The 17,643-nt window shown below is 44.9% G+C and overlaps 1 protein-coding gene across 1 annotated transcript in view; it reads right to left on the bottom strand.

The window, feature by feature from the left end:
* prkcaa (protein kinase C, alpha, a) overlaps positions 1 to 17,643 on the bottom strand; it is a 221,998-nt gene that overhangs the window by 33,914 nt on the left and 170,441 nt on the right. The window contains exons 4-5 of the mRNA XM_048611082.1: positions 15,740 to 15,851; positions 10,531 to 10,662 (exon numbers count right to left, since the gene is read on the bottom strand). Coding sequence (XP_048467039.1) covers positions 10,531 to 10,662; positions 15,740 to 15,851 — 244 coding nt within the window. The remainder of the gene's footprint in view (positions 1 to 10,530; positions 10,663 to 15,739; positions 15,852 to 17,643) is intronic.

Here is a 17,643-nt window from a genome sequence, read left to right as displayed (position 1 = left end):
AGTGCTGAGGGAGCGCCACACTGTCGGAGGGTCAGTGCTGAGGGAGCGCCGCACTGTCGGAGGGTCAGTGCTGAGGGAGGGCCTCACTGTCGGAGGGTCAGTGCTGAGGGAGTGGGCACTGTCGGAAGGTCAGCACAGACAGAAAATGTACTTTTGCAGGGTCAGTGCTGAGGGAGTGCCGCATTGTCAAAGAGTCAGTACTGAGGGAGTGCCGTACTGTCGGAGGGTCAGTGCTGAGGGAGCGCCGCACTGTTGGTGGATCAGTACTGAGGGAGTGTCACACTGTCGGAGGGTCAGTACTGAGGGAGTGCCGCACTGTCGGAGGGTCAGTGCTGAGGGAGTGTCACACTGTCGGGTGATCAGTGCCGAGGGAGTGCCGCACTGTCGGAGGGTCTGTGCTGAGGGAGTGCTGCACTGTTGGTGGGTCAGTACTGAGGGAATGCCGTACTGTTGGAGGGTCAGTGCTGAGGGAGTGCTGCACTGTTGGAGGGTCAGCGGTGAGGGAGCGCCCCACTCTCAACCGTTGTTTTTCTGATGAGCTATTCAAGTATGTCCTCTCATGGTTTACAACAAAGGACAGTTCTACCTCAAAGAAAAGGAGATCTATCCTGGCTGATACCAACAAACTAAGTAAAAACAGTTCTGTAATTTACCTTGAGGATTTGTGGGAACTCACGGCTGAAGTGAGGCAAATGATTAGGGTAGTAATTTAATTGTACATTAATATATAAAGGAACTTCAACAATCTTCAATAAAGAATGTCGAATTCAGAGTCTAATAATGACTATTAAACCATCGTTGCTTGTTGTAAAAATCCATGTGGGTAGTAGGGTTAGTAAGAACTGCCGATGCTGGAGTTCCGACCCGAAACGTCAACTTTCCTGCTCCTCTGATTCTGCCTGGCCTCCTATGTTCCTCCAGCTCCACACTGTGTTATATCATGTGGTTCAGTCATGTCCTTTAGGGAAGGAAATCTGCCATCCTCACCTGGTCTGGCCTACATGTGACTCCAGACCCACAGCAACATGGTTGACTCTTAACTGCCCTCTGGGCAATTAGGGATGGACAATAAATACGAGCCTGGCAAGAGACACCTTCATCCCATGTGTGAAAAGAAGAAAGACACTATTAGCTTACAATAGACAAATGTAGCAATGAGAGGAACTGTAGCCAATACTGTCAGGAAGATGGGCTCCATTCCCAATGTGTGGGATAACAGCAATGAATGTAAACCTCTTTTGCCTTGGAAGACCAGCATTTTTTCCTGGAATAGGTGACCAGCAGCTATGGCTCCAGGGAATGTAAACTGTAACAATTATCATTTGCTACACAAACCATGGACAGAAGGGAAAGCGGAAGGTCACGTTGCCATAGAAACCAGCAGACCCAAAGCTGAGATTGAGATAAGAGAGAAGCCCTGCTTTAAGTTGAGATTTCTAAACCGAGCTGCAGGTTTTGTGTTGGCGGAGTAGTAATGCACGCGAAGCTAATCCCCAGCATTTATTTGAATAGAATCTGTAATAACTGGGGCCAAGACTTGAAATCCCTGTGTACAAATTGCCAATCACATTTCTGACATTACGATGGTGACCACACTTTAAAAGTATTTAACTGGGCCACAGGATGTCCAAAGAATGGAGTCACATAAACATAACTCTCCCATTCAGAAACTGCTTGTTTCAGTGTGAGTGCCCAATGCATTCTGATGCCCCTTCCGTGACCAAATGCTACATCCAGGAGCTGATACAATGAATGACGGAGCAGGACCTGGGACTTTGAGGTTCCTTTGGTTCATTGCCAAAGCGAGTCCTACATCTGTTCTCCAAACCACTCAGCGCAGCTTCATGGTGATACTGTGGAGGATAGCTTGCAGCTGTCTGTCTGTCTGAGTTTGTAACAGTCAGAGATACTGCAGGCTGTTTGTTCTGAAACTGATGACAGGGGAGGAGTATGTGACGAAAGAAGAATTCTAATTTGATCTAAGCCAGAGACCTGCAATAGTGTAAGTTTATTTAATCATCTTATCAGTTATGGCTACATTTCCATCTTGAAAGAATTGTGTGGCTTTTTACTTGTGCCAACTTTTTTTTTAAAATGCCTCAATATAAGCTTTTAATTGTGTGCTATGTGAAAGTTAATCTATTACAACATCCCTTTGTTCCCATAAATCTGTCAGGGGTAACCATGGGAGAATCTGAAACAGGCGCAGCCTTTACAACATCGTTTATTCTAATGTACCTTCAAAGGCAGGGGTTCCCACTGAGAGTCCACAAACTCTTCATCTCGATTACCCCCTGCTGCTGCTCAGCATCATGAGATTTACCAGGATGTTGCCTGGTATGGAGGGAAGGTCTTATGAGGAAAGGCTGAGGGACTTGAGGCTGTTTTCATTAGAGAGAAGAAGGTTAAGAGGTGACTTAATAGAGACATTCAAGATGATCAGAGGATTAGATACGGTGGACAGTGGGAGCCTTTTTCCTCGGATGGTGATGGCTAGCATGAGGGGACATAGCTTTAAATTGAGGTGTGATAGATATAGGACAGATGTCAGAGGTAGGTTCTTTACTCAGAGAGTAGTAAGGGCGTGGAATGCCCTGCCTGCAAAAGTAGTAGACTCGCCAACTTTAAGGGCATTTAAATGGTCATTGGATAAACATATGGATGATAATAGAATAGTTTAGGTTAGATGAGCTTCAGATTGGTTTCACAGGTCGGCACAACATCGAGGGCTGGAGGGCCTGTACTGCGCAGTAATGTTCTATGTTCTATGTAAGGCTGCAGAGTGTGTCAGAAAACTTACCACTTCATACAGACATTTCAGTGCCGGAAGTGCACAGTCCAACAATTGGAAGCTGTATTTACATGGTGCCTTCAATGTTGTAATGGAGCTTTATTGAGCAACACTCGATGCTGAGTCACATCATGAGCCATTAGCACAGGCACAGGTTTAGAAAAGGAACTGCAAAGCTTAAAGTCCATGCAGCTGAAGAAATTTGGAGGTGTACTACAGACTAAAACTGGACAAATGCAAGTTCTCAAAGGATCAGAGAATGGTTATGGTGATAGGAAGGGTGAAGATATTGGAGAATTCAATAAGGAGAATGAGAATGTTAAAACTGAGGCATTCGCAAAAGGTTCTGAGAGGAGTAGCTCATTTCTCTCATCCCTCACTCCCCTCAATCCTCAAATCATTCATCTCATTGTCTCTACCTCACCTAACCCTCACTTCGCTCATCCCTCACCTCCCTCATCCCTCACCTTGCCCAACCCTCACTTTGCTCATCCCTCACTTTGTTCATCCCTCACTCCCTCATCCCTCACCTTGCCCAACTCTAACTTCGCTCATCCTTCACTTTGCTCATCCCTTACCTCCCTCATTCCTCACCTTGCCCAACCCTCACCTCCCTCATCCCTCACTTTGCTCATCCCTCACTTTGCTCATCCCTTACCTCCCTCATCCCTCACTTCGCTCATCCCTCACTTCCCTCAACCCTCACCTCCATCATCCCTCACTTTGCTCATCCCTCACCTCCCTCATCTCTCACCTCCCTCAACCCTCATCTCCCTCATCCCTCACCTTGCCCATCACTCACCTTGCCCATCCCTCACCGCCCTCATCCCTCACCTCATTATACCCTAATAAATAGGAACAGGAGGAGGCCATTTGGCCCCTCAAGCCTGGCTGATCCAATATTCCTTGCATCCACTTTCTTGTCTTTTCCCTGTAACCTTTGATTCCCTACCTGATCAAGAATCTATCTATCTCAGCCTTAAGTATATACAAGGACTCTGTCCGCATATCTCTCTGTGTGGCAAGGAGTTTCGAAGACTCTCAACCCTCTGAGAGAAGAATTTAGAGGATTTTCCTCCTCATCTGAGTCTTAAAGTGGTGCCACTTTATTCTGAGACTATGCCTTCTGGTTCTAGACTATCCCATGAGAGGAAACATCCTCTCAGCTTTGACCCTGTCAAGATCCTTAAGAATCTTACATTTCAAAAATAAGGTGACCTCTCGTTCTTCTAAACTCCAGTGCGTAGTGTCCCAAGCTGTTTAATCTTTGCTCATGGACAATCCCTCCAGACTGGGGAACCTTCTGGGAACTGCCTCCAATGAAATGATAACTTTTCTCAAAAAAAAGGAGATCAAATCTGCTCACAGTGCTCCAGATGCGGCCTCACCAGCACCTTGTTGGAACCTGGAAGGTCCTGGCTGGGGGTGGAGCATGTGCAGAGCTTCCAGCTCAGAAAACCTGGCTGTTTCTCCTGTGCATGAGTCTGTAATGAGGTGTGAAAAGCATAATTGTGCAGACAAACCTGCCCCTCTGCCCACACCCAGCAGATGTCTCCCCCCACATTAACAGCCCCTGCACATTTGGTGTCAAAGAGGGAGACAATTCTGCTCAATACTTCATAGAGTCATACAGTTTTACAGAATCGAAACAAAACCTTCAGTCCAACTCGTCCATGCTGACCAGATATCCTAAATTAATGTTGGTCCCATTTTAGCAGCATTTGGCCCATATCCCTCTAAATTCTTCCTATTCATATATTCATCCAGATGCCTATTAAATGTTGTAATTGTCCCAGCCTCCATCACTTCCTCTGGCAGCTCATTCCTTACACACACCACCCTCAATGATTCAATATTTGACTGTTCTAGAAAAACCAGCCTTTCACTTGCTGCTGATTGGAGAGAGTGGCAGATATGGTGCAGGTTAATTGGACAACGTAGACAAGGATCCAAAAGCCCAATGAGAACAGACTCACAGTAGGCAGTCACTTTCCTGCATCATCACTGAGCATTTCCTCATGGCCCAGCATGTGCTCTCTCTGTATTCCATGGTGCTGCTTTCAGTCCCTGTGCTGCCTACCCTCCCCTCATTAGCAGAATTTTGGTTATTTTAAATCAAGTTGCTCAGATTTGTTATCGCACATCTAAGGCGACTGTGACTTGAACATAGATCTTCTGTTTCAGAGGTAGGGACACTACCACTGCACTACGAGACGCTTCATTGACAGTCTTTCAGATATTTTCAGAGATGGTACTGCTCACCTGTGGAGCCTTTAACACCAGTTAATTCCAGTGAAGACTTTCAGTTTCAACTCCCTGATCTGCTAACACCTTTCTCAATTTCCACCTCATTGAGGGGGCATTGCCTGACATTGGCTGCTGAAGCTTACAGCCCACAAGGTTTACAAGCCTCAACGGTCTGCACTTTGACCAGTTTGTCAATTTCAATGAGGATGTTGGAGGAGGGGAATTGAAGATGTGTGTGTGTGTGTGTGTGTGTGTGTGTGTGTGTGTGTGTGTGTGTGTTTGTCTGTCTGTGTCTCTGTGTGTTAGTGTCTGTTTGTGCATGTGTGTGTCCGTGTTGGTGCGTGTATGTGTGTGTGTGCATGCCTTTGTGTGTGTGTGTCTGTGTCAGTGCATTTGTGTGTGTGTGTATGTGTGTTAGTGCATTTGTGTGTGTGTGTGTCTGTGTCTGTGTTAGTTCATTTATTTGTGTGTATGCGTGTGTGTCTTTGTGGTGTGTGTCTTTATGTGTGTGTGTGTGTGTGTGTGTGTGTGTGTATGTGTGTTAGTGCATTTGTGTGTGTGTGTGTGTATCTGTGTGTGTGTGTGTGTATGTGTGTTAGTGCATTTTGTGTGTATCTGTGTGTGTGTGTGTGTGTGTGTGTGTGTGTGTGTGTATCTGTGTCCCTGTGTCTGCCTCCCTGCAAGAATGAGTTGTTTACACTAACTGACCAACATCATTACTTGAGTCAGGCATTAGGGGGTGAGCAGCAGAACCTCCAGGAAAAGAGAGAAAAAATTCAGAAGGACAGAAATTTTAGAAATAAGGAAGGAGATTAGATTCCGTTTATCAACCTAAAATAGAACAAACTGTCGACATGGCAGAGGAACAACCAATGATGACGTTTCTGATCTATTTATATATTTGATCCTATTTCATGACTCGTGCTATCTACTTATACGAACTTCCCGTCAGCTCTTTAAGCTGCAACACGCTCAACAGTGAAACTGCATCGAGGCGTTAATTTCACAGCCATTAATTTCACGCCTAAGGTTCTAAACATTAAATTAGGTGCAATTAAAATGTTGTAGAATCCTTCCTCTGCAGTCATTGACAATTCAGTTACATTCTTTAGCACTGACATCAATTCTCTCTTCTCTGCATCCACCAATCCCTCTCTCTCTTTATCCACCTATCCCTCCCTTTCTCCAATATGACTCTTCATCTGAAAAAACCAGACCCACTGAGTTTCTCCAGCGATCTCTGGGCTCGTTTCAGATTTCCAGCATCCGCAGGATTCTGCTCTGATCAGAATAGCCAATTAATCGACAGTGGGCTCATAATTCACATCATAACATTTTAAAAATTCTTTCATGGGATGTGGGTGTCACTGGGAAGGTCAGCACTTGCTGCCCATGAACAGTGGGGCTTACTTGGCCATCTTGGAGGGCAGTTAAAAGTCACCCTCATTGCCGTGGGTCTGGAGTCACATGTAGGCCAGACCAGGTAGGGATGGCAGATTTCCTTCCTTAAAGGATATTAGTGAGCCAGATGGGTTTTTAAAGTAACTGATGGTTACCATGGTCAACACAGTGCTGTCAGACCATGGGGCTGCTCTCTCATTAAAGAGAGAGATGACTGGTGGAGGTTTAATCTGAGGGTCACTGTTCCTTGGGTGAGGGCCTTTCATGGTAACTTCAGCTGGTGTGGGGATTGAACCCCACACTGTTGGCATCACTCATATCACAAACCAGCAGCCAGCCAACTGAGCTAATCACCACCCCCAGCCCTGTTAGTCACAGTGAGCTATGAAACTCTTTGTCGAGACCAAGAGAAGGGGGAGAGGGGAGAAGAAGAGCAGATTTACAGCCCTGCCAAAACTAAAAGGACCCGCAGTGTGTCATACAGAATGGTAATCTGAAATCCAATACTCCTGTGACAGCACCCCTTTACATTCAATGGCGTCACTGAATCCCCTACAATCAACATCCTGGGATTACCACTGACCAGAAACTCAACTGGACTAGTCATATAAATAATCTGGCTCCAACAGCAGGTCAGAGGCTGGGAATATTGCAGCAAATAACTCACCTCCTGACTTCCCACAGTCTGTCCCCCATCTACAAGGCACAAGTCCAGACAGTGATGGAATATTCTCTCTTGCCTGAACGAGCACAGCTCCAACAGCACTCAAGAAGTTCAACACCATCCTACCCAGCTCCTAATTCAGATGTTCCTTATGTAGCTTCCATTTCAGCGCAATGCAATCTGTCTGCTACCGGCTTGCTCACTCTCTTCATCTATGTCAATTGTTATTACATGCCTGCTGCCTACAACCATCTGGTATATCACGAATATTTATGTCATTGGCAAATTCTTGAATACTTAGTTAGCCTGTGGAATTCTCTTTCCCAGAAAATGGTGGCTGAGACATTGGAAATATCCAAGACAGAGTTAAACACGTTCATGATAGACAAGGTTTGGAGGGGCGGGGGCAGTGGTTGAGATCACAGCTGGGTCAGCCATAGCCTTATGGAATGGGCTTGAAGGGCCAATTGGCCTATCTCCTGGTCCTAACTCCTACGTTCTGCCTGAACATGGTGTAGAAGACAATCCTGGAAAAAAACCATACAGTGGGGTCCAATCCTATTTGTAGGTTTGGTTAAACTGTACAAACCATGTTTCAGCTTGTCACAAGTAGAAAGCAATACTGCTCACATTCTGCTTCCTTCAACTCCATCCAACTCCTGTCTATATAAAAAATCATATCACGCATTGCTCAAACAAAGATAATAAAACTGTTGCAACAAAAGAGATAAGTTAAGGAGAGGATTTTTAAAAAAAATGCAACTTGAAAGCTTTCTCTGAAAGGGTGAAAGTGCTGATTGAATCATAACTTTCGTACAAAATTCGAGAAGTTCTTGAAAGTGTAACATTGAAGGAGCCGGAAGGAAAAGAGAGTGGGACTAGAAACATCAGTACAGACATGATGGGCCAAACAGACTGCTTCTACCCTGCATGACTCTGACCCGAGACATTCACTATGTTTCTCTCTCCAAGCTGCTGACAGTTTTCTCAGTGTTAACCTTTTCTTTCTGAAGTTATGATGAATACCTCCATGTGCTCTGAAGGTGGGATAAAGGGAGATTGGGCACATGCTCAGCTGTCACACACTAAATACGATTCACCAATGGTGAAATCTACTAGGGGCCTCATGGTAATCTCACTGGAGTTGTAATTCAGAATCTCAGGCTAACGTGCTGGGACATTGGTTCACATCTCACTATGGCAGATGGTGAGATTTGAATTCAATGAAAAACCTGGAATTAAAATTCAGCCCTAATGGCACCCATGTAGCCACATTGATTGTTTATAGAAAAAACCGTTTGGCTTTATGGAAGAAAATCTGCCTTCCTTACCTGGTCTGATCTCTGGTTGACTGCACTCTGTGTTACCAACAGCTCCCTGCATTGGCTTTATTAATACGGGCTTAAAGTACAAGAGCAAGGGAGGGATGTTGAATTTGTTAGATACTTAGACACTAGAACTAAGGCACTTGTTAGACTTTTGCACAGCGACTTACAAGAATGACTCCAGCTTTGTGAAAATTCAGTTATGTGGGTAGATTGGAGAGGTTAAGACGGCTCTCCTTGCAGTGAGGAAATCTCAGAGGAGATGTGATAGAGGTCTTCAAAATCATGAGCAGGCTGGATAGAGTGGCAAGGGAGAAACTGATCCCACTCATAAAAGGAACAAGAGGGCATAGATTTACAGTGATCTGCAAAAAACCAACAGATCTCAGAAAAACGTATTTCACACAATGAGTAGTTAGGGTATGGAATGCACTGCTTGGAAATGTGGTGGAGGCAGGTTCAATTGAGATATTTAAGAGGACACTGAATGATTATTTGGATAGAAATAATGTGCAAGGCTATGGGGAAGAAAACAAGAGATTGGCACTAAGTAAAGATGCTCATTTAACAAGGCAGTGCAGATATGATGGGCCAAATTAATTCCTGCTGCGTGATAATAACTCTGTATTTTTTTGTGAAGTTTTAACATAAAGGAGCAGGGTGTGGGCTATTCATTGGCCTTGAGCTGGCTCCACCATTCAAGATGATCGTGGCTGATTGGATTCCCTTTCCTGCCTGTTTCCTGTAACCCTTCACTCTCCTGTCGATCAAAAATCAGTCTGACTCAGTCTTGAGTTTATTCAATGACCCAGCCTCCACTGCTCTGTAAAGAATTCTGAAATTTCACTCCCCTCTAAGGGAGGAAATGCTTTCTCCTCTGTCTCAAACTGGGATCTATTATTCTGTGAGTGTGCCCCTTGGTCCAGGCTCGTCCCCAAGACGAAATATTCTCTCTGCATCTAGCCCTGTTCAGACCCTCAGGATCTTATATGTTTCAATAAGATCATCTCTCGTTATTCTAAACTCTAACGAGTAATGGCTCAGCTTCTCCTCCCGAGTCAATTCCTTTGTTCCAGGAATCAGCTGAGTGAACCGTCTCTGAACGGCCTCCAATACAAGTGTAGCCCCCCTTAAGTAAGGAAATAAAAAGGTGTGCAGAGCTCAAGTCTCACTGAAGCCCTCTATGGTTGTAGCAAGACTTCCTTACATTAATACTCCATCTGCTTACAATAAAGACCAAACATCCATTTGCCTATCTAATTACTCACTGGGCTTCTATGCCAAAATTTTGTGTTTCATATACAAAGACAGCTAGTCTCAGCTTCTTAAAAACCTCTGTGAACCTTGCTATGAGTCAGTAGTTACTGTGTTCAAAAATCCAAGCAGAAAGCAAAATGTTAACATCAAACTGTGAAAATCTTGCATCTGGCCAGTGTCGAGAGTCTTTGAAAATCTATATGTTCGAGGGATTTTGTCTGCAATGGATAAATCTAGTACTTTTGCTTGGTTCAAGAGCAAACTAAAGGAAGAACAAAAGCTACAATGCCCATTTGAATGTCTCGATCCCTTTTCCTTATAGATTTCTACTGCAACTATTTGGAAAGTAAATTCAGGCTCGGGTTTGGCAGTTCCAAGTTCCATTCTCCACGTGGTCACATATTCCATCTACTAAAAACATCACAGGTTTACTCTGTTTCATATGGTGTAAAGCAGAACTGCAGGCACTGATGGGAAACTGAAAAAAAACACACAAAGCACAGAAGGATACAGCGACAGGGTAAGATGAAGTGAAGTGGGCACAGGCTTGTGTAGAGTTTACAGTCCAACATCAATCAGCTGTGTCAAATGGCCTGTGTGTGTATACTGTAAACACAAGATGACGTCTACAAATGTTTCACTGAATGTGGGGTCCGAGCAGAAGCCTCAGGAAGATTGAAGGCTCAGGGCTGAGTCTGCTTTGAGTTTGTAATTCTATGTTGTAGCATCATGAACAGAAAAACGTTATTTCATTTCAGAGGGTCTGTTCAGTTAATGCAAGGCTCTCCCAGCGTGTATCCCTGTACCATCACGGTCCCTGATATCAGAAACAGTCAGAGGTTTACCTGTAACATGGAGCAAGTTGTCACTGTCGACCTCCACTTTCAGGAATATTCGCCCCCTTCTCTCCGTGTGGTCGGTTCCACACATGCTGGGCACGTTTATAACACATTTCTTGTGCACATTTAGGTCACAGGCTGAGGAGTAGAAAATTACACACATTTCAGAAACGGTCATTCACTCCAGACCCACAACATTCATTGCACCGAATTACTCAAGGGGGTTTCGGAAGACTCACCTTCCCCATTGCTTGTTGGGTTAGGGAGAAAACGGGAAGAGGAATGGGAGGGGCTGGGGAAGGAAGAAGAATGAGATTTTCAATCAATCTAAGACAGAGCTTTTCCAGTGCTGACCTTGCAGTGGTGGAGTTGCAGAGACCACTGTTGCTTCGAATTCCTGTCACAGACCAGGCCACATGAGGGGATCATCCCCAAAGACACACATTTTTACACAACACCTTTCAGGACCCCAGGAGAACCCAAAGCACTTTACAACTAATGAAGTATGAGACATTGCTTAGGCCGCAGTTACAGTTTGTGTGCAGTACTGGAATCCACATTATCGGAGAGATGTGACTGCACTGGAGATGGTGCAGGGGAGATTTACCTGGATGTTGCCTGGGCTGGAGAGTTTCAGCTACAAAGAGAGATCGGACAGACTGGGGATTGTTTTCCTTGGAGCACAGGGGGCTGAGGGGTGCATGGTTGAGATGTATAAAATTGTGACGGGCAGAGACAGGATAGATAGGGAAGAGATTTTTCCCCTTGATGGAGGAAACAATGAGCAGGGGACATGGATTTAAGGTAAGGGGAGAAGGTTTAGAGGATATGTGAGGGAAATTATTTCACCCAGAGGGTAGGAGGAATCTGGATCTCACTGCCTGTAAGGGTGGCAAAGGCAGAAACCCCCATCACATGGAAGAAGTATTTAGATGTGCCATTGTGACACCAAATCATACAAGGATATGGACCAAGTGCTGGAAAAAGGGATTAGAATAGTTAAGTGGTTGTTTTTGACCAGTGCAGATGTGATGGGTTATGATAGAACAGTACAGCACAGTACAGGCCCTTCGGCCCACGATGTTGTGCTGAACGAAAGGGGTTAAAGGGCCCTTTTCTGTGATGTAGTTCTCTCTGACTCTAAGCACTTAGAAGTTGAGATAATGTTGTAAGGAATGGGTTGCCAATTTGTATACAGCATTCTCCCAGAAACAGCAATGTGATAATAACCAGATGATCTGTTCCTTGTGATACAGATTGAGGGGTAAATGTTGGCCAGGATTCTGGGAATAACTTGTCTGCCCTTGCTTGAAATAGTTCAATGAGATATTTGACAGAGAACTGAGACATGGTCTTGGCTGGCTTGATGATAGATGATACAGCAGGCAGTGTGGTATTCCCACAGACCTCCAGCGGAGGGTCAACACTGGAGGGGTCTTGAAATCAGACTCTCCAGACTCACGGTTGGTCCACTGAGCCACAGCTGATACTCAGCTACTCACATCGATCTGAATGTTTGATGGGTGAGGGGGCTGCTGGTTAGGGGCAGAGACGTCAGTCAAGGTGACAGCTGCTGGTTGCAGTCAATGACCCTGCTTGGAAGTATCGACTGAGAATGTGAACCTCACTGGGATCCTCTTCATGAGTGACCGAGCGCTGGAGAAACTGCTGCCCCAAGAGAATGGGCAGGAGCAAGTGACAGCCCTGGGGGAACATCATGCTTCCCTCCAACCACCCCACACATAGATCAGCCCTCCAGAAGAAGGGTGGGAGAAACTTCTGGAATGAATCCTGGTCTGATTGGATCTGTCCATGCACAGATTGAGTGCAGCAAGTGAAAGGAGAGAAACGCTAGCTGCTCTTCAGCTCTCATCGAGAAGGACTGATGATTTCAATTTTGCGACACCAGGTTATAGTCCAACAGGTTTATTTGAAAACACAAGCTTGTAGAGCCTCACTTTTCTTCAGGTATTAGTGAGAGAGGTAGTATCAGACACAGAATTTATAAATAAAAGATCAAAGGTTCACACCACTGATCAGGGTGTCACCTGAAGAAGGAATGAGGCTCCGAAAGCTTGTGTTTTCAAACAAACCTGTTGGACTATAACCCAGCATCACGTGACTTCTGACCTTGTCCACCCCAGTCAAACTTCTTGAGTGTTGTGACTGCACTCATCCAAGCAAGTGGGGAGAATTCCATCAGAATCCTGACTTATACCTTATAGATGATTTGAGGAGTGAGGAGATGAGTTACTCGCTGCAGTATTCCCAGCTGCTGGCCTGCTCTTGTAGCTATTGTGTTAATGTGGTGAGTCCAGTTGAATTTCTGGTCAATGGTAACCCCCAGGATGTTAATAGTGGCGGATTCAGTGATGGTAATACCATTGAACGTCGAGGGGCGGTGGTTAGATTGTCTCTTATTGGTGATGGCCATAGCCTGGCATTTGTGTGACACAAATGTCACTTGCCACTTGTCAGCCCCAGCCTGGATATTGTCCAGATCTTGTTGCATTTGAACATGAACTGCTTCAGTATCTGAGGAGTCGCAAATGGTGCTGAACATGGTGCAGTCATCGGCGAAATTCTCCACTTCTGACCTTATGATGGAGGAAAGGTCATTAATGAAGCAGCTGAAGACTATTGGGTCTAGGACACTACCCTCAGGAACTCCTGCAGAGATGTCGTGGAGCTGAGATGATTGACCTCCCACAACCACGACCATCTTCCTATGTGCCAGGTATGACTCCTACCACCGGAGCGTTTGCCGCCTGGTACCCATTGATTCCAGTTTTGTTAGGGTTCCTTGATGCCACACTCGGTCGAACGTAGCCTTGATTTCAAGGGCTGTCATCCTCACCTCACCTCTGGAATTCAGCTCTTTTGTCCATGTTTGAACCAAGGCTGTAATGAGGTCAGGAGCTGAGTGGTCCTGGCGGAACCCAAACTGGGCGTCACTGAGCAGGTTATTGCTGAGCACGTGCTGCTTGATAGCACTGCTAATGACATCTTCCCTCACTTTACTGATGATTGAGAGTGGGGCAGTAATTGGCCGGGTAGGATTTGTCCTGCTTTTTGTGTACAGGACATACTTTGGCAATTTTCCACATTGTCGGGTAGATACCAGAGTTGTAACTGTACTGGAACAGCTTGGTTAGGGGAGCGGCAAGTTCTGGAGCACAGGTCTTCAGTACTATTGCTGGAAGGTTGTCAAGGCCCGTAGCCTTTGCAGTATCCAGTGTCTCCAACTGTTTCTTGACATGAAGTTCTGAGGAAGGGTCAGCAGACCTGAAACGTTAACTCTGATTTTTCTTCTTCACAGATGCTGCAGACCTGCTGAGCTTTTCCAGCTACTTTGTTTTTGTTCCCGATTTACAGCATCCACAGTTCTTTCGGTTTTTATTTGGCTGAAGATTGGACCACTGGAGGAGGCCGAGGTGGATCACCTACTTGGCACTTTTGGCTGAAGATTGCTGCGAATGCTTCAGCCTTATCTTTTGCACTGATGTGCTGGGCTCCCCCATCACTGAAGTTGGGGAAATTGCTTGAGATTTCTCCTCCAGTAAGTTGTTTAATTGTCCACACTTTTCTCAATTGGATGTGGCAAGACTGCAGAGCTTAGATCTGATCCGTTGGTTGTGGGATTGCTTAGCTCTGGTTAAACCATCACCAGTTGTGTCTCTTTAATGAGACAGCTCTATGGTAGGACTATGGAGACTTGACTTTATAAATATATGGTGTATATAAACTTTGAATACCTTGGTATAGTGAGGTAAACTTCAAATTGCATTTCACAAAAGCTCAACCCACCACTGTGCTTAATGTAGTGAGATTTTCACACTAAGGAATTATATCAAGGATGATGGCTTTAGGGAGAGAAAGTTGAGAGCTGGGTCTTCGAAACCCGTGGCTATTTTCACAACAGCAGCTAATTTCACCTCAATTATTTAAATTTAAAATTAAAATTAATTAAACAATTTCCCGACCATAATAAAACGTTTCAAAATGTCTCAGGAGCATCACAAAACATTACACTAACCCGTATAAAGACATACTAAGACTGATGGCCCAAAATTTCATGAGTCTTGCAGGTTTTCAAGGTCCTAATGTACAATTTGATATCGAGACATTTATCTTCATGTTACAAAAGTATAAATTATCAAAGGATCACAGCACTCCTCAATTGAGGTCCTGATTTCCAACTTTCGGATGACCATGATGAAGCACTGGCCAATTGCTGGCACGTGCGTGAGACAAACAGCGAGAGACACAGACAGACAGACAGACAGAGGGAGAGAATGAGAGAGAGTATGTATGTGTGTGAGAAAGAGTGTGGGAGTGGTTCGAAGAGAGTGTGTTGTGTGAGAGACAAAGAGATAATTCATGTGAGAGAAAGACAATGAGTGTGTGAGACAGCATACGTGTGACAGTGTGTCTGTATGAAACCGTGTCTGTGTGAGAGAGAGACAGTGTGTGTGAGAGAGTGTGTGTGTGAGACAGAATATGAGAAAGGGAGTGTGTGTGAGAGAGACAGTGTGTATGAGAGACTGTGTGAGAGACAGCGTGAGGTGTGAGAGTGAGAGAGTGTGTGTGTGAGAGAGGGAGTGTGTGTGAAAGTATCAAAGTGTGAAAGATAGAGTTGAATAAAAACACGCAGCAGGAGGACCTCACTGTACACCCGAATCACAAGGATTGCATTGCTATCTATGATAAAATAACACTTTCCATCATGTCTAACATAGTTAACTATTGTATTCATTTGGAGTAAACTGTCATGATGGCATTTAATGTTAATGTACTGTGATGTGAATGATTATACACACTCACCAGCACAGCAGGACTTTCTAATCTTTCTAAACTTGGCTTATGTTTGGAATCAAATCTGAGCTGTTAAACAGTGGAACGATGGACTGATTTTCACAGATTTCTGACAGATGGAGGAAAGTATCTAAAGAACTGGATGAACAGAAATATTTGCTGAACCGTGGCATGTTTGATGGGAGTTAGATAAAGGGGAGTGGGAGGAATTTTCTGTGGATTATAAACACTGACATGGGCTAATGGGACTGATGGTCTTTTCTGTGCTTTATGTTCTAGTTGTAAGTTTTCTGTTTACTGTGATTTATCCGAAGGTCCATTAAAATCCCTTTAAAATAATGTCCTTGTGCCTTTGCCTTTCTTTTAAGGAGTTATGGAAAGACTAAAGAAAAACACTCACTGTCACATTTCATCCCTTGGTGAATGAGGCCATAGAGCAGTGAGCCACAATGGTCACAGAACGTTGGGCTGCCATACGTGTGGATTTTAAATTTGTGTTTGCTCCTTGGGTCCTAGAAATAGAAGGAGATAAAAATAAGATTGAATTTTTCACATTTGACAAAAAAAGCATTCTTGGTTTTCGTCAATGACCCTTCCTCGTAACCACAACTTCTGTAAGGTATCACCGCATTCCTCCTTGTGGTAAATTCACACGAGACACATCGTCAGAAAAGGCCACGGTCTCTTCGCAGACGCAGAAAACTCACCGTTACAGTGAGGGGGCAACGGGCCAACAGTGAGCCTGCCCTCTCGTCAAACCTAACAACCAGCAGCAGGTCCGACCCAGGAGACTGCAATAGATCTGTCAGTGATCTGACTCATTCACTATCCAAACTTGGGAATGTGCAAAGTAAACCTAATGCATTGACCAGAGATCGATAATCCTGGAGCTGATCATACAGGGCTAGTATAAACCCGTAGTGGCAGTGCCCTGAGCAACAAACATATAGTTTCATTCAAGCGTAAATTCAGTAAAAATATCACTTGCGGAAAATAATGAGACACAAAAGTAGGTTATTTATTTTATTATTAGTGAACACAGATCTCCAGATCCAAGTGATGACCTCCTCATTTGCTGAGTTGAAGGTGTTATGTCTGCTGCTGCGTATGTACAGAGTCACTCCTCAAAATCTGGTCAGTTCAGAATTGGTTAATCCACATCAATTCAATCAGAATCTGGTTACCTCAGAACTGGGTGATCCAGGTTCACGTGGTCACTCTGGGATGGTATGGTCACTCTGGGAGTGGTCACTCTGGGTCAGATGTGATCACTCTGTGAGTGGTCAATCTGGTATCGGTCAGTCTGGGTTGAAGTGGTCATTCTGGGAGTGGTCAGTTTGGGTTGGGGTGGTCATTCTGGGAGTGGTCATTCTGGGTTGGGGTGGTCATTCTGGGTTGGGGTGGTCATTCTGGGAGTGGTCAGTTTGGGTTAGGGGGTGGTCATTCTGGGAGTGGTCAGTTTGGGTTAGGGGTGGTCATTCTGGGAGTGGTCATTCTGGGTTAGGTATGGTCACTCCAGGCTTGTTCAGGCTGAGTTGGGTCAGAGGTCTTGTCAATTCAGGAGTGGTCAATCTGGATTGGACCAAATGGGCTGTGGAAAGAAGAATGGCCCATCTTTCTCCATCAAACTCAGGGTGAGCTCACAGGCTGTTGCAGCATTTTGAGTTTTTATTCCAATTCCTGGTGTCAGCAATTCAGAAAGAAACACCCGTTCAACATCAACAGAGCCGGTGCTGCCAGAGGGAACGTCTGCAACAATTGAAATGCTAAAGTTTGGAATAAATATCTCCAGCAATGAAGAGGTCAGCATTATAAATACCTGCCTGACTGGGACTCACCTCATTTATATAACTACAGAGCATGAAACGTCTCAAAATGCAAATGGTTGGATTTCAATTGAGATTGCTAACTAAACCAAACAAATCAAGTTTACACATCTCCCTACTTCCCATCTCAAAGTATCAAACAGGACTTCCGGTTACAATGAGGTCCAGGTGGGGAACAGTCCCTGTGTCCTTAATTTCCAAACAAACACAGATAGCTCACAATTCCACATCCCCGCCATATCGATCGGGCACCAGGTTTGTTAACTAACCCCATGCCTCCATCAACATCAGTCATGGCGCTGTGTGTAACTCTCCCATCATATCTCTTGGCATCGTTAATATGCAGAAATCTAGTCATGCCTGTCTTGAACATACTCAATGGCTGAGCCTCACAACCCCTGGAGGAGAGAATTCCAAAGATTCACTGTTCTCTGAGTGAAGAAATTCCACTTCAACTCAGTCCTAAATGGTCCATCCC

Source organism: Rhincodon typus, chromosome 23 (genome assembly GCF_021869965.1).
Source record: "Rhincodon typus isolate 14 chromosome 23, sRhiTyp1.1, whole genome shotgun sequence".
In the NCBI taxonomy this organism is placed as follows: Eukaryota; Metazoa; Chordata; class Chondrichthyes; order Orectolobiformes; family Rhincodontidae; genus Rhincodon; species Rhincodon typus.
The sequence above is the reverse complement of the archived record's forward strand: the minus strand, read 5'-3'. Positions and strand labels throughout refer to the sequence as shown.